The sequence below is a fragment of the Amblyomma americanum genome, chromosome 11 (genome assembly GCF_052857255.1).
Source record: "Amblyomma americanum isolate KBUSLIRL-KWMA chromosome 11, ASM5285725v1, whole genome shotgun sequence".
In the NCBI taxonomy this organism is placed as follows: domain Eukaryota; kingdom Metazoa; phylum Arthropoda; class Arachnida; order Ixodida; family Ixodidae; genus Amblyomma; species Amblyomma americanum.
In genome coordinates this window covers 34,101,480-34,128,139 of record NC_135507.1, presented here as the reverse complement: position 1 = coordinate 34,128,139, position 26,660 = coordinate 34,101,480, and the positions used below count along the sequence as shown (strand labels likewise).

The 26,660-nt window shown below is 47.4% G+C and overlaps 1 protein-coding gene across 1 annotated transcript; it reads right to left on the bottom strand.

Moving 5' to 3' along the window:
- Positions 1 to 11,286: 11,286 nt before the first annotated feature.
- LOC144109549 (uncharacterized) lies at positions 11,287 to 25,419 on the bottom strand. The gene is made up of 8 exons (XM_077642373.1): positions 25,360 to 25,419; positions 24,191 to 24,616; positions 22,748 to 22,969; positions 21,274 to 21,419; positions 19,647 to 20,355; positions 18,028 to 18,297; positions 15,232 to 15,389; positions 11,287 to 11,512 (listed from the first exon to the last, which is right to left on the bottom strand). Exons 1-8 carry the CDS (start codon positions 25,417 to 25,419, stop codon positions 11,287 to 11,289), a joined length of 2,217 nt encoding a protein of 738 aa, XP_077498499.1.
- Positions 25,420 to 26,660: the final 1,241 nt, after the last annotated feature.

Below are 26,660 nucleotides of genomic sequence, written 5' to 3'. Positions count from 1 at the left end.
ATTGACAGCGCGAATTTCATAGTTTACGCAGATGACGCAAGTATATTTCTACAGTCAGATAATGTCGTGCAACTTGGGCATTTAGCCAATAATACGCTCGCTTTGTTGTCTGATTGGAGTGCGACTATCTTGCTAAACATTAACACATCAAAAACAAAGGCCGTTTTATTTGCACCATCACAAAAGCCCGTAAACTTTGACATTAACTTTTACCTTGGAAGTGATAGGCTAGACCTCGTCAAAGAGATAAAAACCGTGGGAGTAATCTTTAATGAACACTTAACCTGGGGTGCTCATGTGTACCGGATATGTACAAGCCTCGCGAAGACTTGTGGTATTCTATCTCGGCTTCGCTGCACTATTCCTCCAAGGATTGAGGTTTTATTGTATAACGCCCTATTCTCTCCTCACCTAAATTCTTGCAGCCTTGTATGGGGCACAACATCCCGAAAGAACTTACACAAACTATTTCTTATGCAAAAATGAGCTATGCGTCACATCGTAAACGTTTCGTGCGACGCCCACTCAAGCGAATTATTTCCACTTCTTGATATTCTTCCTCTCAAGCGTATATCCGAATTCAACATTTTACTAAAATACAAACACAGCTTGAAAATTCTCTCGACTTTCTCACACTGTGCGACCTGACAAAAACATCGCAACTTTCCTACGACATCAGAAACAGAAAAAGTTGGACGCTGCCATTTTCTAGAACTAACCAAGGGTGCAAGAGAATAGCAAATCATCTTCCAAAACTGTTAAATAACTTAAAGGATCTAGATATAAAGAATATCTCCAGAAGACTGGAAAAAATATCATTTCTAGAACAGATCCTGCAACTTAGCCTAGCAATGTGAATAACTTCCGGTCCTCAATGACAATTTGTTGCGACTGTATCGATATTTTCTGTGTCCTTCGTCTAGTGGTGGTTTTATTTGGTTTCCCTTACATTTCATTGTATCAAGTCTTATGTAATTTTGGGTATTTTTTTCTGCTGTGAGGATACAGCAAAATAAAGAAGATTCGTTTTTTTTATGTGTATTTTAGTAACATGACATGCCAAGTGCTTGAGTAGCATTGCAGTGTGGTGTGTAAAATATATGCACCAATGTATGTCCAATAGTGTTATTTGTTGCCTTATTGCTTGTAATATGTGAGCTTGATTGTGTCCAATGAGAATGTCTACAACATATGCATAATTGATCTCTGCTTTTAATCCAGACACCTTTAATTGTTTAATGAGAAGCTGTATGTTAGCGCCCTTCAACATGTCAAATATAAGGGCAGCAACCTTCGTCAAGCTGCTAATCGGCAGCTTTTTGTTGGATGGATGGATGGAAACAACTTTTATTAGAAAAAAAGAAAGAAAAAATCTTCCAGGGTGGTCTCCAACAGGTCCAGGAGTCCACAGAGTCAATTGGAGAGACATACGGGAGATGCCTTTGCCCTGCAGTGGGTGTAGTCAGGCTGATGATGATACACTTCGTCCGTCAGTATGCACTCCCCACTTGCCGATCTCATTGTGGCGCCAGTTCTGCCAACTACATTTGTACGAAATATGTGACACAAACGTTTGTCGTACAGCGTTCCGGGCGGTGTCATACGATTTTTCGTTGCATATAGAATACAAGTTGGAGGCTGTAGCCACCAACATGCATAATCGCCAGTTAGCATCCCTGTCGCGAGCTATAGCTTCCGGCAGCAACTCGAAAAGACTACATTGCACCTTAATTTGTATGCCTTTCCAGGCTCTACCTACGTACATAAAGCATGGTTGAGGTGTCCGCCGATATGTGAGACAACTACTGCGCCATTTCCTTTCTTCAAAAACCAATTTCACATCAAGATTGTGATGCAACGGCTCGTTAAACAGCGTTCCAGGAGGTGTCATACGTACGCGCGTTTGCGTAGATGGTATCATACTTCGTCTCTGGATTTCACTGCCACAGTTTGTGTGTGTGTGTGTGTTCTCGTGAAATGAACAGTGAAGTATCAACGTCTGCAGCTACGACATCAGCACCACCCGAAGTTAAACGTGGTCGTCTCGCAAATGACAGCGTTTGTAATGCCAGAGCACTTTAATGCTTTCTTGTCATGAAACTTCTCCGTAACGCTCTGCGAGAGATTCATATGGTGCTCGCGGCTGCCGCGACACGGCGCCACCATCTGCATAAGTGCATCGTCCTCAATAGACCTCTTTTTGTAAATAATTTTTTTCTGACTGGCTGTCCGAGAATCTGGGCGCTGTCGCGACCGAGAAGGAAGCCCCTCCGCTGATATTTTTATAGTGAAAGCCAATATTTACAGCGCCTTAGTGCTTCATATACCTGCGGGCAGGCATGATAGTAGTCATGGAGTGTGCGCCAGATTATTTCATGATTGTTGGTGAGCGGCGAGTGTGATGGCGGCATGCTTAGCAACACGTGGCGGTTGAATACTGTCACGTAAAATTCAGACTCTCGTTCGCCACACCAGAGTGCGAAATACCCACTGCTCAGCCGACGAAACCACGAGCATGATTGTGGGCAGCTTCGTTCCCGGCATTGTCCGAATGGGCCGGGTGCCAGTTCAGGTCCATCTCCCTAGTATGGGTGTCCAATTGAATCCTTCTAGAATGCTGGATGAGGTGGATGAGACGCGGCCCCTGGCAGAGTTACGTATGGTCAATTCGGATGTATGGGTGGATGAAAAAACTTTATTTGCGACAAATTTAAAGTGCTCGTGACCATTACGGGTCACAGGGCACCGTGGTCGATCCTTGGTTCAGGATGCCGCGATTGAATGCTGCCATCGTGGCTCGGCGTACGAGAAATCGTTGCGCTTCCGCGTACTGGCTAGCCAGCAAGTGCTCCCAGTGCGTCACACTCGGGTTTTCTATTCTAGGCTCTAAGTCTGCATTAGGGCAGGTCCATGTAACATCCTCTAGTGCAGGTTTACCTGGCACCACGGACATTCATCTACATATTGTGTAGGGAGAGTCTTGCGTAGTTTGTGCAGGTGCGGGTAGGTACCGGATTGTAGTCTGCGCCAGTCTACCGCCTCTTCTTTGGTAAGCCCTTTGTGTGGGGCTGGGTAGCGTTTGCGCTGACCCCTGTAATGATCGAGTATTAGAGTCGCTGTTGGTTACGTCAGCGTCTGTGTTGTCAATGGCTATGGCCGCTTCCTCCGCGGTTTCGGAGTTTTTGGTGGCTCAGTCACCGCGCGAATTTCAAACGCGTGATTCCTCGTTGCACAGTCGGCTGCGTCTCCGTACATCACTCCTCGTTGATGTTTGCATCTGGCGTGTAGAACAGAAAAATGTGCCACATTGTATGGCTGCGATGTAATTTCGACCACATGTATATTTAACTTGCGCCGACATCCCAAAGCACACGGCTGCCTGCAGTCGTATTAATGAACGTTAAACGTGTTGACAGCACGTGTATATAACAGCCACCACGTTCATCGCAGCGTAGACTATAGCTGCATTAAAGACAAGTATCCTTCCCTCTGGGCTGTCTTTTCCTACGAAATTCACTCTTCCCACATTCCAGGAGAAGCAAGCTCAGAGTTGTCAATCACCCAGCTTATTCTCCACATGCTTCCTGAGGCATTAAGGCAAACTATCATCCGCCCACCTAACTTTATGCCACCCCCAGCTACACCTGCCGTCGGGAAATAACAGTGTCTCAAGCTATTCTTTACGGCTGCGCAGGCCCCTACATCTTCCAGTACAATCTATGTAAGAGATGTTTTTTTTTGTACAAGAAGGTCTGTTCTCCCACTAGCCTCCGCTTTCTTACAATTTTTCCTGAAAACTAGCGTTCCTCTGTTTCGCGCGTCATGCACGCGACCCCACTTCGGGACACCAGGGACCTGTACGGACACTCTACCGAACCCAAGAACGTTTCTGCTGGCCGCGGATGCGTTATGAGAGAGTATGAGGCTGGCTGTGCACAGTGTACCAGTCACAAACGCCTCATCGGCACTGTTCCTAACCTACTTCTTACTGTGACGCTTCCAAGATCTCGTTTTGAGAAGGTAGACGTCCTGGGTCCGTCTCTCATGTATCATGCATGCGACCTCCGGATCATCATCTGTACTGATTACCACCCTCGTTACTATAAGACATGTCCTCTCCCCTCGGCTACTCCATTTCGTATATCCGTCTTTCTACTGTCATTCGTTATCCTATGTTATGGTCCCCGCGAGTTTTGATCAGCGACCGAGGCCGCCACTTCACCATCGATGCGGCCACACTACTAACTCCTCTAGTGGCGCCATACCGCGGCTAAACTGCATTTCCTGGCAATTGGCAAGCCTTGAGCCATCTCGGGGCTAGTTGCTTTGCCGTCTCATCTCTCGTGCTGCCTGCTGCCTTGCGCGTCCCAACACCGTGTTGCGCGTATAAGTAACGCAAGTAAACTAGCCCTGCTTACGTCAACCGTTTCTCGGCGACAATATCGTCTAAAAACTCTCTCGTTTGTGCACATCACAATTGAGACGTTCTACCCCCAATCATCCACAAACTAATGGTTTAGCAAAGCAAACCAGCCGGACAATGATAGACATACTTTCTATGTACATCGCCTCTGACAGCAAGGACTGGGACTCTCTTCTACCTTCTATCATATACGCGTACAACAACGCTAGACACGAAACCAAAGGCTACAGCCAGTTCTTCCTCCTGTGCGTCCGCTCTTTTCGATGCACGCCCAATAGCAACCTCCCGTTGTAGATCCTGTGGTTTCTGAGCGTATTTGCCAAGACGAAGTCCTCCGGATAGCCCACCCGAGAATTCTCTCCTCCCAAGAGCGCCCAAACCCAACTGCGACGACCACTATCGCCAAGTGAACTACGCCTTTGGAGAGCTGGTCCGGCTTTGGCGTCCAGTCAGGAAGCTTGGCTGAAGCCATAAAATGCTTGTGGACTATATTCGTCCCTATGTTATCTTGGAGGTATTCAGCGACCTCACCTTTTGGATTGCACGCGTCATCAGAAGTGCATGGCCGACGTTCAGCCTGCACTGAACTGACTCATGTCGTGCGGCTGACACTCAGTCAGCCTTGCGCCGATGCCTGGATCGCCCAGGGGACTTTGTCTGCAAAGGGGAAAGAGTTACGGGCTTGCTGAAGTCTCCCGAAATGAAAGAAAAATTAAGCAAAGAAAAGGAAGTCGAAGCGTGTTCGCCCGTTTGGCCTTGTCTTGAGGCCCCTGTGTTGTTTCCCGCAGGCCGCGCTTTCTTGGCCTGTGGGACCTGCTAGAACGTCTCGGTCGTGACGTTATGGACGTAACGGTACTATATACAGTTCAAGTTCCTCTAGAAAACATGACAGAAATATTTTTTTTTACTAACTCGAAGCTTCTACGAGACACATACCAATAAGAGAGGCACCAATCAGTTAATTGTGCACTAAATGCTGCACTCCGGGCGAGTTCGACAAGGTTTCTGGATAAGAGTAATAAGAAGAAGCCACAAGATTAGATATAAAAACTCTTCCTTGGACAATAAAATCTATAAATGTAGCAATCAATTCTGCCCCACTACTGTAAAACAATGATAATCACAAGAATTGACGTTAACATGTTATTTACGCTACGACAAAGACATATTTAGTCATTCATTGCCATGCGAAGATAATCTCAACTCCACCGAAAGTCAATTATTTCCTGTGTTCCTTACAGGTCTGTACGCAATGACGCGAAGATCTTTCGCTCTCAGAAACAGTAACAAATGCGTCGCAATATACCTTGCCCATATTTGTTTCTCTTAGAGCAGCTAGGACAAGGAATGTACTTGCTATTCGTTTCATTTATTCATTTCTTAAAAATGCGGCATGGAGACATAGCAGGTGTGGCAGGTGCAATGTAAAAAGAAAGAGGACAGATGCCATCAGGCTTATCTAGCGAATTGGAGTGACACTCTTTAAAGCGAATGAATCAAAAAATTTAAACACGCACTGCCTCAGAGACGATGCTTATGATAAAGCAAAGTCGAACAGGTCTATGAACGATAAAAGTCCAAGCAACGCGTGAACCTAAGACAGCAGCAGCGCTAATATTTCAACTCATTTGCCCCGCAGCACACTGCATCAGTGCACCAGCGTGATCATGCGTGTATGAATTGAAAATGCAAGTAAAACAAGTCAACAAAAATATGTTCTAAAGAAGAAAAAATCTGTATTAGTGACATAAAGTGAAGCTATTGTTTGGGCTAGCTGGTTCATGATGACAATAAGAAAACGGTGCAACCAACGAGGACAGAAAAGACAGACAAACGACCGGATCAACTTCACTTGCAACTGCGTTTATATCGCATATAGCCTGCCTTTTTGTCCGAAAGCCAAACTGCATCAAAAAGTACAAACAACGACCTATCAATACCTATTAGAATCACTACCGACGCAGTACATCTGATTAGCAGACAAAATACCATAAGCGAGGCATGTAGAGCAATTCACTGAGCAATTTTTTTAACCTGGCCATACAGAGTAACAAAAATAAAACGGGACAAAGGAGCTAACTACGCTACACAAGCTGAAAAAAAAATTTGCTGAGGTTCAACACAGCCGAACCTAGTATACGAGCGAAAGAAAAGCCGACGGTATTTATAGCGAAGAATGGAGTGACGTCATTGCTACGCCATCGCTCGAAGTCACATCAGGCGACGCGAATCTCAGCTCTAAACGTCAAGGTCAAAGGGCATGTGCCTACTGGTCAGTGGTTGCTGGTCATTAGCTGTAACCATGCGATACAGGAAACCACGCCTATGGGCAGCGAAACACAGTCATACACTGTAGTCTTGGGGGTACGTGCTTGGTTTGACCTTGGTGACGCTTCAAGGTCGAACGCTCAGAGCCGGGCGAAACTGAGTTGTACCTCGAGTAGCAGAGCTTTCGCTCCAGAAAAAAACAAGCACGACCAAGGCAAAAACACCCTTACTAATCAGCAATGATAAAAGGCAACCGCGTGAAATGAGATATCGGATGACTATCAAAAACACGGAAAAAAGTTCAAAAATAGAGGATTCTGAAGGAAGGCCATGAAGGATGTTATTTTTAACTCCTTTGTTTAGGACCTTTGACACTACGTTGGAGCCGTGTCTTCGTTAATTAAACTGCTATGGAGCCCGGCTTTCTTTCTTCCTGATAGCCAAAGTGGAAACGAAGCGAGCCCAGAGAAAAAAAATTGAGAATCGCCAGAGAGGCGGTGAGAAAACAACGGACTGAAACGCTGATTCTTCCAGTAAATATAAATGTAAATGTAACTTCCTTTTTGTTTAACTGAGTACGCTACAAACGTTACCGCTCTACAGAATTCTGTATAATTTAATTGTCTATAGGCACACACAGTGCGCTTACATTTCTACACGAAACGACGTCTATTAACCACTGCTTTCGGCAAAGGTGAGAATCCTTGTCATGCGTCTTTTGCTGCCGGTATACCTCCTCCCACCACTAAGCCTTAATATTTCTTTTTACTTATGCTTGTTTACCCTCACTCACCATAAGACGTTCGCCAGGGTGTGCCGGTGTCCCTTGAGCGGAAGATTTGTAGGCACGGGTCTGGGTCCACGTTGCGGCCTGGGCATATTGGGCGAACTGCCAGACATCACTCAGGGAGGGTGTGTCGTCTAAATACAAAAGATGGTTGGCAGCACGCATTTCACACAAGAGCACGCTTGACCAAGACACACACCCGCACAGAGGCACACAATAAACCACGCTCGTGTCAGCCATCCGAAGCAGCAGGTAGCACGCCTGAACGCAACACTGGAGCACGAGGGCTCGAAGCGAAGCTGACCGACTTCGCCTTGTCGTCCGACGACGATCTGCAAAGCCGTAACCCACGGAGTGAAAACGTAATGCGTAGCGCTCTTCCGTCGCCTGTAGCTACGCTGCCACCCGACGAGCAGCTACGAAGCGAGCGTGATCCAGCAAGCGAAATTCCCGCACTGCGACGTCGGGTAAGCGCTGTCATGTGCGTGCTGCCGCAACACCGAGCAGCGAACAGCAGAGATAGTCGCTTGAAACGAAAAAAAGGCGCGACCAAGCTCGCCGTGCAGACGCGCCGCAATCACTGTAAAGGCGCCGCGATCGACAGCGATCCTGGAGTGCCAGAGAAGCTGACTACGCTTTATTTTTCTTGACAAAAGCGCGCCTTCGATTTTTCTTGTTCTAGACATATTACTGGCAGCAGCCAAATTATGATGAGGAGCAGGTGTACCCTAACACAAGTGTATGCGGCTACGGTCAAAAATTACGTAAATAAGCTACTGCTGAACACGAACAATGCAGCGAAACGCAGTCCCCGCAGCGAAGTTCAGAACAAGCACACTTTGCAGTCATCCGCTCCTGGGGCTACTGAGCCGGAGTACCCGGGTTCGAACCTGACCGCGGCTGCCGCTTTTTAATGGAGGAGAAACTGGCGTCACCAAAAGGCGCGCGTTTGACCTTGAGCCGACGGAGCGGAGATGTGGCCAGTGACGTCATACCACGTGACTTGCGGTGGACAGGCGCCGCAGCTGCGCTCGCTCGGAGCCTCGCCGCAGATGTACCACGTGACTAGCAGGGGTGCAACAGCTTCTTCGCTGGCGCTCGGTCTCTCCATGGATGAGGGGCGCACCGGACAGACTCCGGCGTCAAACCATGGCTCTCACTCATATCGCTATGTTTACTTAGTAAAACAAGTTGCGGGGCTAGTTGGTTATGCATATTCTTTCGTTAAAATTTGCGATGAATATTTTAGAACAATTTGTACAACATGGAAAAGGGCTCTCTTTTACCTACGAGTTACCTGTACTTAACCGCCTCCAGTTTTTGGACTTGAACATCATGCTCGGAGAAAAGTGTGTATGCTGGTGCTACCGCCCTAGAGCCAAGAAAGATTTTTTGCCTTTTGATTCGGCCCAGTCAAAAACTGTTAAGAGGGCTATTGCGACCCTTTCTCTAGAATCCGCACTTGCTAAGTCGTGCCCTCACATGATGCAAGAGAGCTTTCGGGGCGAGGTAGAAAGACTGCGAAAAGCAGGGTTCCCTGATCACGTGTTGACAGCTGTGACCGAAGCACTCCTACAGAAATTCAAGGGAAGGCAGAAAAAGACACGTAGAAAAGAAAGACCCGGGAATGCCAAACCAGTGGTTATGCCATACATCCACAAGGTGTCCCATAACCTAAAAAGGGTGGGCAACAAGCACGGCGTCCCGATGGTGTTCTCTGCGCCTTGTAAACTGGCTAAGATGTGCCCTAAGGTCAGCAGCAGTGGCCCTGCAACATCCGGCTGTGGAACAAAACACGCCAAGCCCTTTGTCCGGTGTGCCACGGGTGTGGTCTATGAGATCCCCCTTTCTTGTGCAAAGTGTACGTTGGCCAGACAGGGCGTTGTGTTAACGACCGTGCCAGGGAACATGAACGAAGTTTGGGAAACGCATCAGACTCATGCCTGAATCTACCCGCTCATTGCCTTTCTTGCAAGGACGAAAACGATGAGAACTGTGAGCCACGGCTTGACAAAATCAAAATTCTAACCAGGAGCAAAGATAGATTAGCTCGGGAATTATCCGAAGCATTTTTCATCAAGGCAAAAGGCGACACGTGTGTCACCACCACTTCTGTCTTTCTGCATGCCAGCGAATTCAGATTGCTTAAAAATATGGGACGAAATGCGTGCCGCCCTCATTAATCTACCTTAGCTGTCATCGTTGTCATCTTTGCCTTTTCTTTTTGTGGTCTGTCGCAGATGCGCATGCGCTCACGGTTCGTTTTGTCTTATATGTTCTACGGAAAAACGTGTTCAATAAACATAGTTGGAGTCAGCGCCCGTCCTGTCATGTCTTCTGTGTATTCGTCCTAAAAGTTAGCGCTGCTTAAATTTTAACGAAAGAATATCGCTATGTTTAACCAGCGCTAAACCTCTGCTATTGTTTGGACCGCAAAAGTCTACTCCTCCCATGCTAACCCTGAAGGTCATCTGGCTCTTAGATTTGACCTCTAACGGGAGGCGCACCGCATGTGCTAAGTCGCGTAGGGCAGGTGCATTGATCTTCATCTTCACCTTCGTCGCCAAAGCTGCGCGGCTGCTGCTGGGCCGCACCTATTCGCCAGTTGTCATGTGATGTGTCACGTGATAGGCTCTTGCGCTTGGCAGCCACGTCCGCAGCTGCGCCAACCGCCGCCCTGGACGCTCGCGCTTGTACTTGTGGCACGTCATGCACCACGTGATTTGCTCTCGCTGAAGTCTTCAAACAATAAAGGTGAACCAAAGCTAAACAGTGTCTCACCATGCTTACCAGAGCTCTCGCTCTGTATATCCTGGCTCGGCTGAGTTGAGCCACGGCCACTTTGTTACTTTTCTCCAGATTTACGCAAGTATGGTGCCTCTTGGGCCAAGCTGGAAATAAATTCTCTCGTCTGGCGTTTGCGCGGATTTTTCAGTGCGCGGAGGTATCTAGTAGACTGCGCGATAACTCACAACACGTTAGGTACTTACGACGTTGCAGTCTTTATTTACACACTGTAGACAAGTGAAAACAAAAAGCTTGCCTCCTCGTAAAATATTTTCTGGTTTTGTGAAACTGATAGTCTTTCAACAGTGGTTTAGTATACATTTGAAAAAATTAGGCAAGACCCAGCAACAAACACTCAGGTTGCACCGTTAGAGCTGTTATATATTATTGGCGGCGCAACGTTTACACAGCATATGACACCATTCATTTTGCAACTCGGCGCAGGCAAGGTGAGAGCACTACCCCAAACCAAATTTATATATTACCCCTTTTCAGACCCGCGAAACATATATTGCCGAGAACGTTTTACTGCTTGCACGTACAAAATTCCAAATAAATCAGAGAACAAAACTCGAGAACAGAGAGCAACTAAACATTTCTAAACAAAAATTTTGGCTGCAAATTTCCTGCATGCAGTCAAGCTGCCACTATCGTTCGTAACTGATGCGTTTCTATTTTCATAGCGCTCTGTTGACACAAGTTTTCCTTAAAACCGTTAAACGTTCAGTAATCACACACGAAATGCATGGTGGTTGTGACTAAAAAGTAAAAGGGGAAGAATGCCGCGCTTTTGCACTCGCCGTTCCCGCTTCATATCGACGTCCAGCGCCAACTTAGAGCAACTATGTGCCAAGCACAAATATAAAGGTCATTACCCACGAAGCATGTCGTTCGGAGGCATCTATATGTTGGCAAGGTTCATTGTCGGTAAGTTCATGGCCCACACTTCATTGATGCATAAATTATGTCAGATAATGAGTTAGCTCTGGGCTCCATAAGCAGTTGAGCAGCTAAAACGAAACTATGGGAAGAAGCGGCACTGGTTCTTCTTGTCTTCGTCAGTGAGGCGCTTGCCGCAGCCGAAGGCCGTCCCGAAGTAGGGGAGACTGCGCACTGCAGCGCCGCAGCTGATGCCTGTGTTGCAGAAGCGGAGGCAGTAGGTGAGGAAAAAAATCTGGTCAGGCGTGTAGAGCTGAAGCCTGCCTGACCAGTCCAATATGCCCAGCTGATCGCCCGACGTCAAGTCACTGCAGGAACGCGTGAGTCGAAGTAAATAAGCCAACATTGCTGGTTCCTATCGTTTAAAGGAACGTGGTAACTGCATACACAGTTCCTATCAAAAATGTTATGAACTTTTTTTTGGAACGGTTGACTTTCCTTTGGCAACAAAATTCGAATTTCTTGCTTTGATAGGTGGAGTTGAAACTGGAACATTTCTGTCCTGCATTTCTATACAAATTCTTGACGTACAGCCCCCATCACAAGTATACAGCTCAAGGGGTTTGCTTGCGAGGACTTCAGAGTGCATGATTATGCGTACTCAACGACTGTAATCCCTAGAATGATAAATGGCTTCGAGTCCTCAATCTTCCCAAGCTTTCTACTGCTAGATTTTCTAGTGAGCCCCGCTAAACAGCTTACAAGCAAACCTCTTGGGCTGTATACTTTTGACGGAGGCTGTACATAACGAAAAAGTACCAGTGATCGTTGAGTGAATGGCGATGTAGACTAGCCTCAGAGATCAGCACCAAAAAATCAATGCCATGCAGTTTTCAAAACCTTTAGGTTGCCGTGATACCTGTATTTCATAGATTACACACTTTGTGAAATAACAAAATTTCTGTATTCAGTGAAATCAACCTGTTCGCGATAGAACGTTAGTACTAACTAAATATAGGCGAACGTATTTTTCCGATTTTTTCAGTGTTCCTTCAAAAACTGCACGTGCCAAGAGAAGGACGCAAAGCTCATGACCCCGGATGAAATGGCTGAACTGTGCGTAGCAAATGGCGAACAGGTGAAGGCTACGCCTAAACGATGCCAAACAGATGCCAGAGAGATGAAGACACCTTAACGATGCGTAACACATGAAGACTACACATTTACGATGCCTAACAGGTGAAGACTACGCCTCAAAGATGCCTAACAGGTGAAAACTAGCTTTTACGATGCCTAACAGGTGAAAACCAGTCCTTAAAGGGGCCATGACAGCCTATTTTCACGCATACCCTGCTTATCGCATTTAATTCTCAACCTGTTAAATTAAAATTCCCCCAAGTTTAAGTTGATTCTGTGCGTTAAATATTTTGAATACGAATTTTTTCCGTTTCTTCTGCGAACTGCTTGCTGGTCTGGCAACATCTGATCGCTGACGTCTGAGGGGCATACCCACCCCGCGTCGTCAGCTTAGTACGCGACCTGAGTGATCCTTAAAAAAGCGGACTTGCTCGTGGCATCCCTTTTCTGATTGTTGAGGAAACAGAAATCGATGGACCCCTGCCTAATTTTTTGCTCTCATAAACATGTTATTTTTGTGTTATGAGTGTGGTTTCTTTTGAGCAGTCAAGTGCTCCCGTATGTGAAAAGCGGCAGGTGCCGTGCATGCATTCGCCGATGTGCGCCGTGAAAGCGGCGGCGTTTTATAGCTGGCTACCAATTTCTTCTCCGCTATTCATCGGCTCGATAATTAAACTAATCACATGGTGGCACTAGAGTAGCCTTGAGGCACGAAAGGAGCAGAGAAAAGTGCCGAATGAGACGACTTCCCCGCTACATGTGTGCATTTGTAAGTCAAACATACATTCCCTTCGGCTCGTATAGAACCCTTTTGCAGGAACCAAGCTAGCCGCTTGCAAAACCCTACGCGACTCGAATACTTTCACTGCCCGCACCGAAGAATAGTCGTCGCCGTCTAAATGAGTGCTTGAAATTAATACTACATCATTTAGCGTTTACTCTGCGTGCCCATTGTGGCCTAGGAATGCGACGATCATACAACTGTAGCCCCGCGCTGGGGTTGTTTACATAGCTGTGCGCAAAGAGTACTGCTCGTTTGCTTGGCATAAAACGCAAGGTGGGCTCTCATTATCTTCAATATTACGTAGTATTGCTCACAAATTGTAGTTTTACTCATTTACAAACTATAATAACACTGCAATAAGCGCCGCTGATGCTATATCGCCTGATTGAGAAACGCTTCGCGTAGGACCGCCGCTTCCCGCTCATTGTATCTGCTTTTTCTTATGTCATCAGTGATTTTAATGAGCTCTAGCTAAAAATATGTTCGGACATTACTTGAATTAATGAAAACAACCAGATTTGTTGTCCACAGTCGACGCCGACGGCTGCTGGTGGCTGCCTTCAGCACATGCTGTGCAGACCTGGTCACATATCGGCACTTCCCCCTTATTGTATTCGCGCCCTGCGATGTAGGCAGTCTTCGCTTTGAGGGCACTGTGGCCAAAACTACGCTCGACAGCTATTTTAAGGCGCTAAAACCTGCGAATTCGCTCTCCGCAATCACCGAAATCGCACACACGAATTTTGCATAATCGCTAGGCCTCGTCACGAAAAGGGCCGCCGGTCCCCCGTCGGCCGAAATTCAAGCATCTGGCAAGAGTTTCCCGCTGATTAGTAAGACAGTGTGAAGATATGAAATGCAGCCGCTCGTTTCGCTTTTTTCTATACGGATAAGGAACACAAACGCAGTTTTTAGGGCCGTCTATCCACCCGGCGTGAAGCTGTCGCTCGGCCGCACAAGCCCAGGCGACGAGGGACGAGCGGAACCGTCGTGCGGCGTTTTCTGCCCGTGTCGCTATATTGCCTCGGCGATAGGTCCTATGCGCAGGCACCGAGTGAAAGCACATCTTCGCTGGTGCACGCACATCGCGTCTGTCGCCATGGCTAGCATGTTTAGGACCAATAAGTTTTAAAGGTCTTAATTTCATAGAATGTCATACCAACTAGTCCCCCTCTCCCCCTGTCCTCTATTCCTGTCCCCTCACCTCTTTCATTTCATTTCTCCATTCTGCCTGCTGTCCTTTATTTCCGCTGCCCCAGCTCAGGTGCTTCAATATCGATGGCAGATGCCGGGGCTAGCAAAAATCTTTTCCTTCCTTTTTACTATTATTTTTAATAAAACCACTACCACCACCAACTAGTCCCCCACCACACTCTGCCAGTTCCCACTTAGTTCACTCTTTACACTACTGCGATACGGGGTCGTTGGTCGTGCTGGCGTCGTCGTCGGTCTAGCTTGACAGACCAGTGTGTCTGCGATGGCATTTGCACACCGACCAGCCAACCGATCGCCGTCCTATCGGCCTAGTGTAACCGGGCCCTATACCTATACCGAAGAATAACTGCGTTACTATTATCAACGCTTTAGCGGCACCAGTCACTCATATATGGGAGACGACTGCTACTTCGCTCGCCCGCGGAAGTATAAGGAACAAGAGACCTCGCTGCGCACATTGCAGCAACGAGAGCAATTAAGCAGACAACATTGCTCCGTGTATGCCCTGGTGACGTCACAACAGCATTCAATTTGGCGGTCACAGCCGGTGGGAGGAGTTTCCCGTTCTCAATTTCGATCGCATTTTTTGGAATATAGAGCACGTCCAGGGCAGCCAAATTTCGGAAACTGAATCATAAGCTCTTGTATTAGTTACTGAAGCACAAAAATGGAATATGAAGAACGACCATGTCATGACCCCTTTAACGATGCCTAACAGGTAAAGAAGAGGCCTTAACGATGCCTAACAGGTGAAGAGTATGCATTTGCGATTACTAACAGATGCCTAACTTGTGAACACTACGCTTTCACGATGCCTAACAGGTGAAGATTATTCATGAAATATGTATAATAGACTAACTAGCCTGACACGTGAAGGCTCTGCCTAGGCAATGCCTTGCAGACTACGCATATTAGGTTATGAACGCCTCAGCCAAGTCTACGGCGCCCCACCCTGAGTCGTTCTTATAGGCGTCCCAGGCGACGCGCAGGCTGGCCACCTGGAGCAGATTTTCGCCGTTGACACTGCTGCACCTGAGCCTCTTGTAAAGCTGCTGCTCGGCGAATGGACTCATCCAAGACCTGGGCTGGCCTCCTTCTATTCGGATTCCCTGCGTGTACCAAGTGCGCTACAGTTATTGCGGGAAACGCACCGTATTTTAATGCAGCAGGGACATGAAAGTTTGGATGGGTAAGTTCAGGTTGCTGAATTCGGGACTACAATTTCCTGGCCGCGAATTCTGTAATCTGGAAGTAACCACCCAAGAATCGAAATTTATCTATTTTTTCACGGCACCTCTTTCTTCCTTTCTTCTTTCACTCCCTCCTTTATCCCTTCCCTTACGGCGCGGTTCAGGTGTCCGCCGAGAAGTGACACAGATACTTGCCATCTCTTACGGCGTGGTTCAGGTGTCCGCCGAGATGCGAGACAGATACTGCGCCATTTCCTTTCACCAAAAAACAGTTAAGATTATCTATAAGTTCAGGGCAGCTTCCTTTAGACTTAATGAGAAGTCTGGAAAACTCGTTTACCCAAAAATTAAATTCAAGAAGGAATTCATAATTTAGTACGGAAAAAATGCTTTTGGTGTGAAAGCACTACTTCACGGGGTCATAGCCATCCAAGAATCCTTCGTCGTCCGTGAACATGAGGGTGAAAAAATTAAATAAATACTGCCACGTAAGCCGCGCCATGGTTGCGAACCCGCGAAGGAGCGAACAGATCAGCTTCGCCTGGTCGCTTGGCCAACAGCCGCTTGATCTCATTTACAGCATATATTTTTATTCTTTAATTAATTATCAAAGAATAGATATATAGCCTTGAACATACTACCTGCACAAACAAAGTGTCAGTCAAGGATTTGAAGATTGTCCTGCGAAACAACTTGATGGAATGTTTTCCCCAGAGTACCATTCCCACAGCTTTATTTAGCGGCCTTTAAATAAGCCCGCGAAATGCGAAACCTACCACTGACATCTGCTGGTGCATATCTCAATCGCAAGTACAAAGCACAGGCGAAGCCCCACCCCGGACAGCGTCCCAGTGAAAATCTAATTTTGTTCTTGGAGATGCGGCTTGTGAAGTTGAAAAAGCACCACTGTTACCCGGTAGTTTTTTTTTTTTGCAGGCTTTATTTCAGACTGGTAAAATATATCTACATAAATGGTACCCTGGCGCAAACATTCCAGGTGGCTGTTCTTGAAAGAAATCTACGACTTCCGAATTCACACTTCAATACTTAGACCAGTGTTTCATGGCTCAAGTTTATGGGGGCTTTAGCGTCCCAAAGCGACTCGGGCTATGAGGGACGCCGTAGTGAAGGCCTCCAGAAATTTCGACCACCCGGGGTTCTTTACCGTGCACTGACATCGCACAGTACACGGGCCTCTAGAATTTCGCCTCCATTGAATATCGACCGCCACAATCGAACACGTGTCTTTCGGGTCAGCAGCCGAGCAGCATAACCACTGAGCCATTGCGGCGGCCTAAACCAGAGTTTTGAAAGGTGCCTAATTATAATTTAGTAATCGTTAAATTTTAAAACGATAATATCCTGTTGACTAGGCCGTGCGACTTTGAACATTACTCAGTCTGTTTTAAATCTTGCTTATATTTATCTGGAGTGCCCGTTATTTTTAGATTATTAGGTGCGTCGGAAATAAAACCCCCAATCCACAATTTCACTTATGTTTCTTGTCCGAAGCCTACGGCAGATGGCAACCATGTTGTGGTCCACCATGATGTTGAAAACCTGCCAGCAGTCTTTATGGCCACATATGCAAAACACCTTATAGCAAAACACTCTATGAAGTATCAGCTGGCTTTAGAAATACATCCAGCACGTTTAGTGCATTAAGTACAGGAAATACTTACAGTACTCAATTGGTTGCACCCGTCTCTATCAGTGTTCTTCAACATCGCGGTTAAATTCAGCAGGGGTGCCCGGTATATGCTAATGCCCGTTCCAACAGCTATGGCCATAGCCTCGCGGCTTAAAGGGGCTTTGTGACACCTTCCGAGGAGAGGACATAAACTCGCTCAATCACTACATTGTGTCATGAACACCTGAGCCAAATAATACACTTCTGCACGCAGCAAACGACCCACAATCACGCGTCGAAGTTGGCGAGCCCTTCCCGGCGACTTTTTCATGCTCGCACCATCCTCCGTCGCTCGCATCTATACGTACACATGTTGAGAGGTGGCTATTCGTTAGATCCTGTCAGACGTCGGGAAGCTACCCTGGCCGCGGCCAATAAGCCGCTTATCTCCGGCGGGTCAGGAAGCTCTCCTTCGGAGAAGGGGCCGGCGAAGGAGCGCAGACCTTCCAGCGTGCAAGATGTGACCAGAGGAAAGGGAAATGCGCGAAAACGCTGAAATTCAAACTTTGACCAGAAAGCCCCAGGTGGTGGAAATTATTCCGGAGCCCTCCACTACGGCACCTCTTTTTTTCCTTTCTTATTTCACTTCCTCCTTTATCCCTTCCCTTACGGCACGGTTCAGGTGTCCGCTGATATGTGTGACAGATACTGTGCCATTTCCTTTCCCCAAGAACCAATTATTATTAATATTATGACCACAGATAGCTCTGTGTTTACAATACGCATTAAAAAATCCTTCCTGGACAATACTCGTGAAGAGGCGTGTTTTAGTATCCCAGGCATACCATAAGTTTATTAGAGCCCCTTTCAGAGCCCATTTAACTTGTAGAACCTCTTCGCTAAACGCGTGCTTAGAGCTTTACTCACGCGGAGGTCGAACATCCTGAGCGCTGCGTCGAGGAAGGCTGTGGCCAGGCCTCCGAAGCTGGCGGCACGAAGCACCCCCGCCTCCTTCTGGGCGTAGAACAGAGGCCCTGAGAGAGCAGCATGGGAGACCTTCACCAGGTTCGTCAGGTATGCGTACAGCACTCCCTGGTACGGCGAGGCAAGCCAGTACTTATCTTCATGCAGGAGCCCAGCCGCGCCCTTCTCCCGCAGTCGGTGCCCGGCTGCCGCGATCCAGTTCTCCAGGAATTCCTGCTCCACGGTTTCGTCACGCGCAAGCCGTGTAATGCCACGCACATTCGAATACTCAGTTCTCGTCACGCCACTGTCATTCAGGCCATGTTAACTGTTAAATCGGTTATCAGGATAATCTTCATTTACTTTGAGCCGCTTCCGTTCAAAATCATACACAATTCTGGGAAAAAGCATACTTAAGCGGGAAACCGTTTATGAACGCTATTTTTGTCATATAGTGTAATATTTCACTGTAAAAGTCAATAGATCCCCACATCACCCAACGTCAGTCTTGCTTCTTTTTTTTCTATTACCGTTTTTGCTATCGTCGAAAGCGTTCCCCATTTGTTTTCAATGGACGTCTTAACTGTTCTATGCGATGGATGGAAACAGTTCAAAAGAAATATTTTGCTACACGTCAGAAGAATGTACCATCACCTTCAATATTTACACAAGAGTATTTTACAATATTGCAAAGTTCAGAATCTTTGAGCGAGAATGTCGAACATACAAGTTCTCCTGTAGACGCAAGCTCAGTAGTAATGGAGAGATTGTAGAGTACAACTGTATCTTACTGACAGTCTGAGTGGCCAAAGGGCAGAAACTTGGAGGCTAACGAAAAGGGTTGAGCTCAAGTTAAGGAAAACGCAGAGAGTTATGGACCAAAAACGGATAGGTGCTACGTTAAGGTACCGGAAGCGCGCAGAGTGCGTGAGGAAACAAACGCGGGTTAATGACATCCTAGTCGATATCGAAAGGAAGAAATGGGCTTGGGCAGCGCACATAATTCGAAGGCAAGATAACCGCTGGTCCTTAAGGGCAACGGAGTGGATTCCAAGAGAAAGCTAGCGTAGCAGGGGGCGGCAGAAGGTTAGATGGGCGGATGAGATTAAGAAGTTTGCGGGGATAAGGTGGCCGCAGCTGGCAATAGAAAGGGTTAATTGGAAAGACATGGTAAAGCCTTTACCCTACAGTGGGTGCAGTGAGGCAGATGATGGTGGCGATGATGATTTTGCAGAGCACATGTAGCACGGAACAGACAACGAATGCCAAAGTAAAGTAACACAGCAGCTCGCTGTCTTTGTTATTAGTCAATCAAAAGAAAACGGCGCTACAGAGATGAACGAAGAGAGTAAGGAATCAAATACGCCGCCCCCCTTGTGATTCTGCGCCTCCGTAGATCGGCTGTTACGTTTATTCACAAATGGCATTCTTCTCAACTAGTTGGTATGGTTCCATCTGTGGGCCAGCGTCAATTTTTTACGCCATTTTCTTTAAGAACGCCAAACAATGAACATCGTTTTCCTTGTGTTCCGCGTTCTCATCACTTGGGTCAATCTCAACATTTGCAACAGATATGGCCATACCTTTTTGGGATCATACCAGTAGTTGGAGAACGATCCCCAACTCTGATCTTGAGGCGGGCCACCACTGCTCTCCAGCTGCTCCATCCAGGCCACTACTCTGAGGTCGCGAAGCCTTTGCTCCATGACGCGCCTCGTATGCTCGTCTACCCACGTGGTCGTCGCCAGTGCCCTCTGCGTTTGCGCGGTCAGACCTCGGAGGAACCTGTCCACGCCTTCTCTTCGCTTCGCCGCGAAATCCTCCGCGTCGCTCATGTAGTACAGCGCCGGGCCGAACCAGGCTGCGGCCGTTTCGAGGCATCGAGACGTCTTCAGCATTCGCGAGCCGTCCTCGCTACTCATGACCAGCATCCTCGCCTTGCGCGATGCCATCACCACGCATATCTGGGCGAACCACCAGGCGACGTGCTCCAGGAGCTGTCGCCTGCTGAACTTGCCCAGGAGCCAGTCCGTGGCGGCCAGGAAGTGGCGGTCGGTGATGTAGACGCCGCTTTGTGCGACGATTCCCGAGGACTTGAAGACGGACAGTATGGTTCTGGAAAGCGGGTAGCCGTTCAGGTTGCTGAAGAGGGACTCGAGACGAGCGACCGTCGTGTAGACGGCTTCGCGGCCGGTCTCGTTGACGCTGGCCGCAAGAGTGGTCAAGACCGCCCGTTCCAGGACGAGGTGTGCGGTCATAATCGCCTCGCTCGGCATCGGTAGCCCGTACAGCCTGCATGGTATTTGTATATTTATCATACCCTACAATCCTGTGGTGCTTTCGCGCGTCTACTCGTTTTAACTACGTTAAAGCCCTATCAATTTTTTTTCATAGGACCTCCGCTATTAGTACCCTTTCTCACAGGAAGCCTTCGGCTATTCCGGTGTATTTAAGGGAGTCCCACGATGTGGAGTAGACCTGAGATACTAGATTAACTAATCCGAGGGAACAAACGCGAGTTAATGATATCCTAGCCGAAATCAAGAGGAAGAAATGAACTTGGGCAGGACATGTAATGCGAAGGCAAGATAACTGCTGGTCCTTAAGGGTAACGGAGTGGATTCCAAGAGAAGGCAACGGTAGCAGGGGGCGACAGACAGTTAGGTGGGCGGATGAGATTAGGAAGTTTGCAGGCATGGGGTGGGCGCAGCTGGCAAAGGACAGGGTTAATTGGAGAGACATGGGAGATGCCTTTCTCCTGCAGTGGGCTTAGTCAGGCTGATGATGACAATGATGACTAGATTAACTGCAAGGGATGCGTTACAATGAGTGATTACTAGCTTATTCATGTCCGACGTTCTCAAATAAAATTTTGAATATTGAGAAACTCTAAGGTACTGGCATAAAAATATTAAATATAATAGTCCATTCTTCTGATACGTAGCAAAATCTTTCTTTTATAGTGTTTCCATCAATCGCATCGTGCAATCAAGACTGCCATAGAAAACCAACGGCGAACGCTTTTGACGATAGCAAAAGCGTTAATAGCGAAAACATTCAAGCCTACAGAAGCGAGATCTGCGGATATACTGATTCTTAAGGTGAAATTTTTTAATGTATGAAAAAAGTGCACACCAAAAACTTTTTCCCGTTCAAAAATGTTTTTGCCCAGAATCGTTGGGTATGCCAGGCAACAATGGCGCAACGTACCTTTGAATCTCCTTGTAGTATGCCCGTCGACCTCCGTTCTTGTCGAGGAGGTCCACAAAGTCCAGCCAGGCGGCAGCCATTCCCGTCTTGCGAATCACCAGCATCGGCGGGTTAGCCTTCCCGCCATTGTTCTTCAACACGACCGTCTGCAGCATAGAGACCAAGACAAACTCTCATCATCATCACCAGCCTGACTATACCCAGTGCAGGGCTAAGACCTCTCCCATGTCTCTCCATTTAACCATGTCCTTTGAAAGCTGCGCCCAACCTATAAATGTTCTTTTGCGCAAATAAAACGACACACGTTTTATTTGCGCAAAAGAACATTTCGAGATCAAGATGAACAACCAGCTCGCCCAACAGGAAGTTTTAATGAAGCCCAACCTATATGCACGCAAACTTCCTAATCTCGACCGCCCACCTAACTTTCTGCCGCCTCCTGCTACGCTTACTTTCTCTTGGAATCCACTCCGTTACCCTTAAGGACCAGCGGTTATCTTGCCTTCACATGACGTGCCCTGCCCAAGCCCATTTATTCCTCCTGATTTCGACTATGATGTCATTAACCCGCGTTTGTTCCCTCACCCGCTCTGTGCGCTTCCGGTCTCATAACGATACACCTATCATTTTTCTTTAAGTAGCTCGCTGCGTTGTCCTTAACCTGAGCTGAACCCTTTTGTTAGCCTCCACGTTTCTGACCCGTGAGTGAGTACCGTTAAGATACAGCTGTTGTACACTTTTCTCTTGAGAGTACACTTTTCTCTTGAGAGATGCTGGTAAACTGCCATTCATGATCCATATCACATCGTTATTATCCTTGTAGTTATTTCCGTCTCGTGAACTGGATCAGCGGTCACTACCTGCCCCAAGTACACGTATTCCCTTACTACTTCCGGCGCCTCGCTGCCGATTGTTAACTGCAGTTTCCTTGCTATAGACTGTGGAACATTACTTGGTTTTCTGCATGTTAATTCTTAGACGTAAAACTCTGTAGGGGAGCAATTGCGCTGCATTTCTTTTTTCCGGCCTTAGCATTTTGCGCTCGAATTCATTCGTTCTGAGAAAATTTTCTCGTAGAACTCGAATTTTCTTGCGCTCCTCAGAAAGGCTGCAAGGTGTTCAAAAAAATTCGGAGTGGGTTAACTTGGCTAACCCTGCAATTAAGCGAAAAGCTTCTGCACACATGGTTACCCTCCGCGTGACTTCACATTACCCCATGGAATGTTCTTAACGTCAAAGGTCAACCCAAAGGTCACCCAATGCCAAAGGTCAACTGAAGATCATGGGTCAAGGTAAGGGTCAGGGGTTAGACACCATAACTGTACCACATTGGTCATACACGGCTATCCTTGGTTGGGCTGAAGGACGTTCAAAGTCGCTGTGCTGCCTACCCGAAGTCTGCTTTACCTAGCGTAATGAAGCTTTTCGTTTGAAAACGCGTCCATTGGCAGAGCCGCTTAGGAAGTTCGCTTGCCTGAGACCACAGCTCGAGTCCCCAAAGCACGTCCAGCTTGGCTAGCACCGCGAACGGGTGGGCACTGTGCCTCGTCGCCGACTCGTCGTAAGGCCACGGGATGCCGATGGACGCCGCGAAGCGGCGCACCATGCGCAGGCTTTCTGCGTCGTCGTCCTTCTGCGCTATGCACTTTTGGACGAACGCAGCCGCGGCTCTGCGACCGGGGCTCACATCCTCGTCCTGGTGACGAAGGTGAGAAAGAAGACACAAACTCGCGTTTCACTCAACACGGCTGCGTTTTTTATGGAGGAAAAACGCTAAGGCGCCCGTGAGCTGTGCGATGTCAGTGCACGTTAAAGATCCCCAGGTGGTCGAAATTATTCCGGAGCCCTCCACTACGGCACCTCTCTCTTCCTTTCTTCTTTCACTCCCTCCTTAACCCTTCCCTTACGGCGCGGTTCAGGTGTCCAAAGATATATGAGACAGATACTGCGCCATTTACTTTCCCCAAAAAACCAATTATTATTATGCACACGACAGTACGCTGAACATGTCCAACATTCTCGGACAAAAATTTCGAAAATTAGAAAATTGTACGATAGTTTGTGTAGAAATATTGAAGGTAATGGTCCGTTCATTCGATATGTAGGGAAATTTTTCTTAATGTTTCGTTTGGTTTGTGCGGGTTTCACGTTCCAAAGCGACTCAGCCTATGAGGGACGCCGCAGTGAAGGGCTCCGGAAATTTTGACCACCTGGGATATTTTGACGTGCACTGACATCGCACAGTACGCGGGCCCCTTGAATTTCGCCTGTCGAAATTCGACCGCCGCGGCCGGTAATCGAACCCGCGTCTTTCGGGTCCATCGCTCGCATCTAGCAGTTAAGACTGCCGTAGAAAACATATGCGGAACCTTTTGGCAAACGTTAACAGGGAAAAAATACAAGCCTGCCAACGGCAGACCTGCAGATATGTTGAATGTTATAGTGAAATCTTACTATATATGAAAAAAATTGCGCTCATAAAGTCTTTCCCGCTCAAAAATCATTTTGTCCATCATTAATCACAAAGTGGACAAGGAAGGGAAAGCCTCGGGGTGCTTGCCAACATTTCAACAAGACGACTGGTCTTCGTATGCGACTTGTCTTCGTCTTGTCTTCTTCTGTAAACTTCCTGTAGACAAAATTCTACTAAAAGTATATGGCCATAAATCTATAGGTTGTCTATAGACTGTCTATGGGATTTGTATAGCATATAAGGTAGTCTATAAGGTTTGTCTATAAAAAGTCTACTAACTTATAAAAAAAGCGTCTGTGGACAGTCTATAGACTGTCTATGGAATTTGTATTGTCTATAAGGTAGTCAAAATGATTTGTTTTTATGAAGTCTATTGACTTCGTAGGCAAACGTCTGCAGACAGTCTAGAGACTGCCTAAAATAAGTCTCTAAGGGATGACTCACCTGGTCATGCGCAAAGGAGCCATTGGCGTCATAACGGCCACCGCTCGTCTCCTTCGTCAGGAACCGCGCTGCCTTCAGCGTCCAGGACAGCGCCATCTCTTCGACGAGGTCCCGAGCCAATCCACTGGCGGGCGACCACAGCGAGCAGACATAGGCGTCCAAGTCTGCGCACGGGTCGATCCGGGTGTCGAGTCTTCTCCGGAAGAACGAAGCGTGCAGCTTGCAATCGGCCGAGGCGCAGACCCCGTGGTCGTCGGCTCCGAAACGCTGGCCACCCGACAGTGGAGAGTAGCGGTAGTACACCGCCACAGCCACAGCGACGGCCAGGACCAGGAGCACCGTGGCGAGAACTATGCATGCCGCCTGCCTTGAACGTGGCAACTTCTTGGGTTTTCTTTTCTTCAACTTCACGCTGATCCAGCTCGCCTGAGTCAGTTTTACACAAGAGAAGGGAGGTCATGATCAACGAAGCCCAGCTTTCTTGTAGGATGCAACCAGACTGGAAAGGATGGTTTGTGTAGATAGGGGGGCGGAGTGCATGGAGGGAAAAAACTCAGGAGAGAGCGTGATGTCATGACGTCACGGCCTTAGCAAACCAAATGCTCATGAAGCCATTCTCTCCCCCGGTTTTTCGCTCTCCGTGTCAGTCCCTAATGTTTTGGTTTCGTATGTTCTGGTGCGCGCGCCTCATGGCGGCGGCGACGTCTACGGATGCGCGTGCGCAGTGGTGATAGATATCACCGCACCCTGTTATATGGTGTGATCCCATGGGGGACCAACTCTTTGCCTTTCACTTTTTTTTGTCTAGGCTTCAAGGTTAACGCAGGACGCACCCTCCTTAGTTTTTTTCTCTATATATGGCGCAGTGGTACGGACTCGGTGAGATGGATGAATGACCGCCTAGACTTTAAAACAGGCTGGTAGCGGGTGCCGCCAGGCCAGAGGATATTTTTAAATATTCTTTTGCCGATCAGTATAAACCTTCTGATCTGTTCCGATCGTCTCAAAAGCTACTATCTTCAAAATAATAATTTTTGTTTAGAGATTCCTGTTGCAATTAGGTTGTGCCCGCTTTGAATCCCGAACTTCTATCCATAGATCACTACCCTACATTTAAGCCACCAATCACCCATCCGTTTTAGTCGAAAGTCTACAGCCCATGCACATACATTGCCGTCCTTGCGCCAATGCCTAAGGCCACTGGGCAATGACAGTGCTTGCCTCGACATCTAGATGGATAGTACTATGCATTAAAAGAAAATATATTCTATTCCTTCTTCGGATTTACTGCATGTGTGAATGCATGGACGGAGCTTCCACTTTGAAGCGCATGATGACACAGCATCAGCTAGCGTCATCAGTTCACCGCCAGTAAAGAATAAGGCGTTACTTGGGAATATTTTCACCCGTAATTGCAAGAAAGCTACACAGTGCAGTATGCTGCGCGAACATGTTGACAGTGACGAACTACGCTTCCTACTTGCAGTAAAATGGCTTATAGAATGGTTGCCTAACTCAAGCCGACCAGTGCCGACGGCCTTAGGAAATCAGAAAAATTGAACAAATATTCAAAAATTTCATTGGTGTCTCTGAATGATCAACATCATGATAGCCTTTGTTCAGGTTGTCCAGACTTCAGGAAAAGTCAGCTTAGGTATTACAGAAGTAAGATTACTAGTAGGATAATACTTAAACATGTTCATAGGGAAGAAAATACAATGGCCTTTAACTTGTTATGGTGTCTCCAATGAGTGCTAATGCTCTCGCAATTTTCCCGCCAAAACTCCTGTTGGAACCGGTCCTATTGTCCTTATATGGTATGCATAATTCATCGCCTTCTAGTATGTTCGAGCAGCTTATAGCCGATTATCACATGAGATTGCACTAATCCCACCGACTAATCGTCACTAAACCACCTTGATCCGTTTTCTGGGGTTGGCCTACTTTCAAAAACTTCGGGGCTCCTTTAAAGTTTTCGGGGGTGGTCCAACATAAAATAATTACAGGGGTACACCTGCCACAGTGAGCAGGTTGTGATGACGTCACAATATCACGTGCCTCTATCGACCAATCTGGACGATCCATCAGGGGGCATGTTGTGATGAAGTCACAGTCATGTGACCTCTCTAGACCAATCAGAGGATTTTGTTACGGAGGAACCGGAAAGTGCATGACGACGACCTAAATGCTAATGCAGTATTTATCATTGTTTTATTTAATCATTTTGACATTTTTCTTTATCGAGAACTACTTTCCTACTTGAAAGAAGTGAGCACAGTATACTCGAGATATTCCGGCTGCTAGCAGGTGTTTCCGAAAAGCGCGGCGAAGTAGTGCACCGAGAGAGACCGGTTTCCTTACCAGAGGGGTGAGCCCCAAGTTGCTAGTGGTCTTCTTTTCGGCGCTGGGAGACTTCCTGGACTCCGGAGAAGTGACCGATGCGGACACCGTCGAAGTGGGTGACGCTGCT

Bases quoted from the DNA above. Each gene is read 5' to 3' on its own strand.
- LOC144109549 (XM_077642373.1), bottom strand. From the start codon at position 25,419: ATGTCGAGGCAAGCACTGTCATTGCCCAGTGGCCTTAGGCATTGGCGC. The intron at 24,617-25,359 runs GTATGTGCATGG...AAACTGACTCAG, and splicing joins ATTGGCGCAAGGACGGCAAT to GCGAGCTGGATCAGCGTGAA. The intron at 21,420-22,747 runs GCAAGCGAACTT...TCTATGCTGCAG, and splicing joins GACTCGAGCTGTGGTCTCAG to ACGGTCGTGTTGAAGAACAA.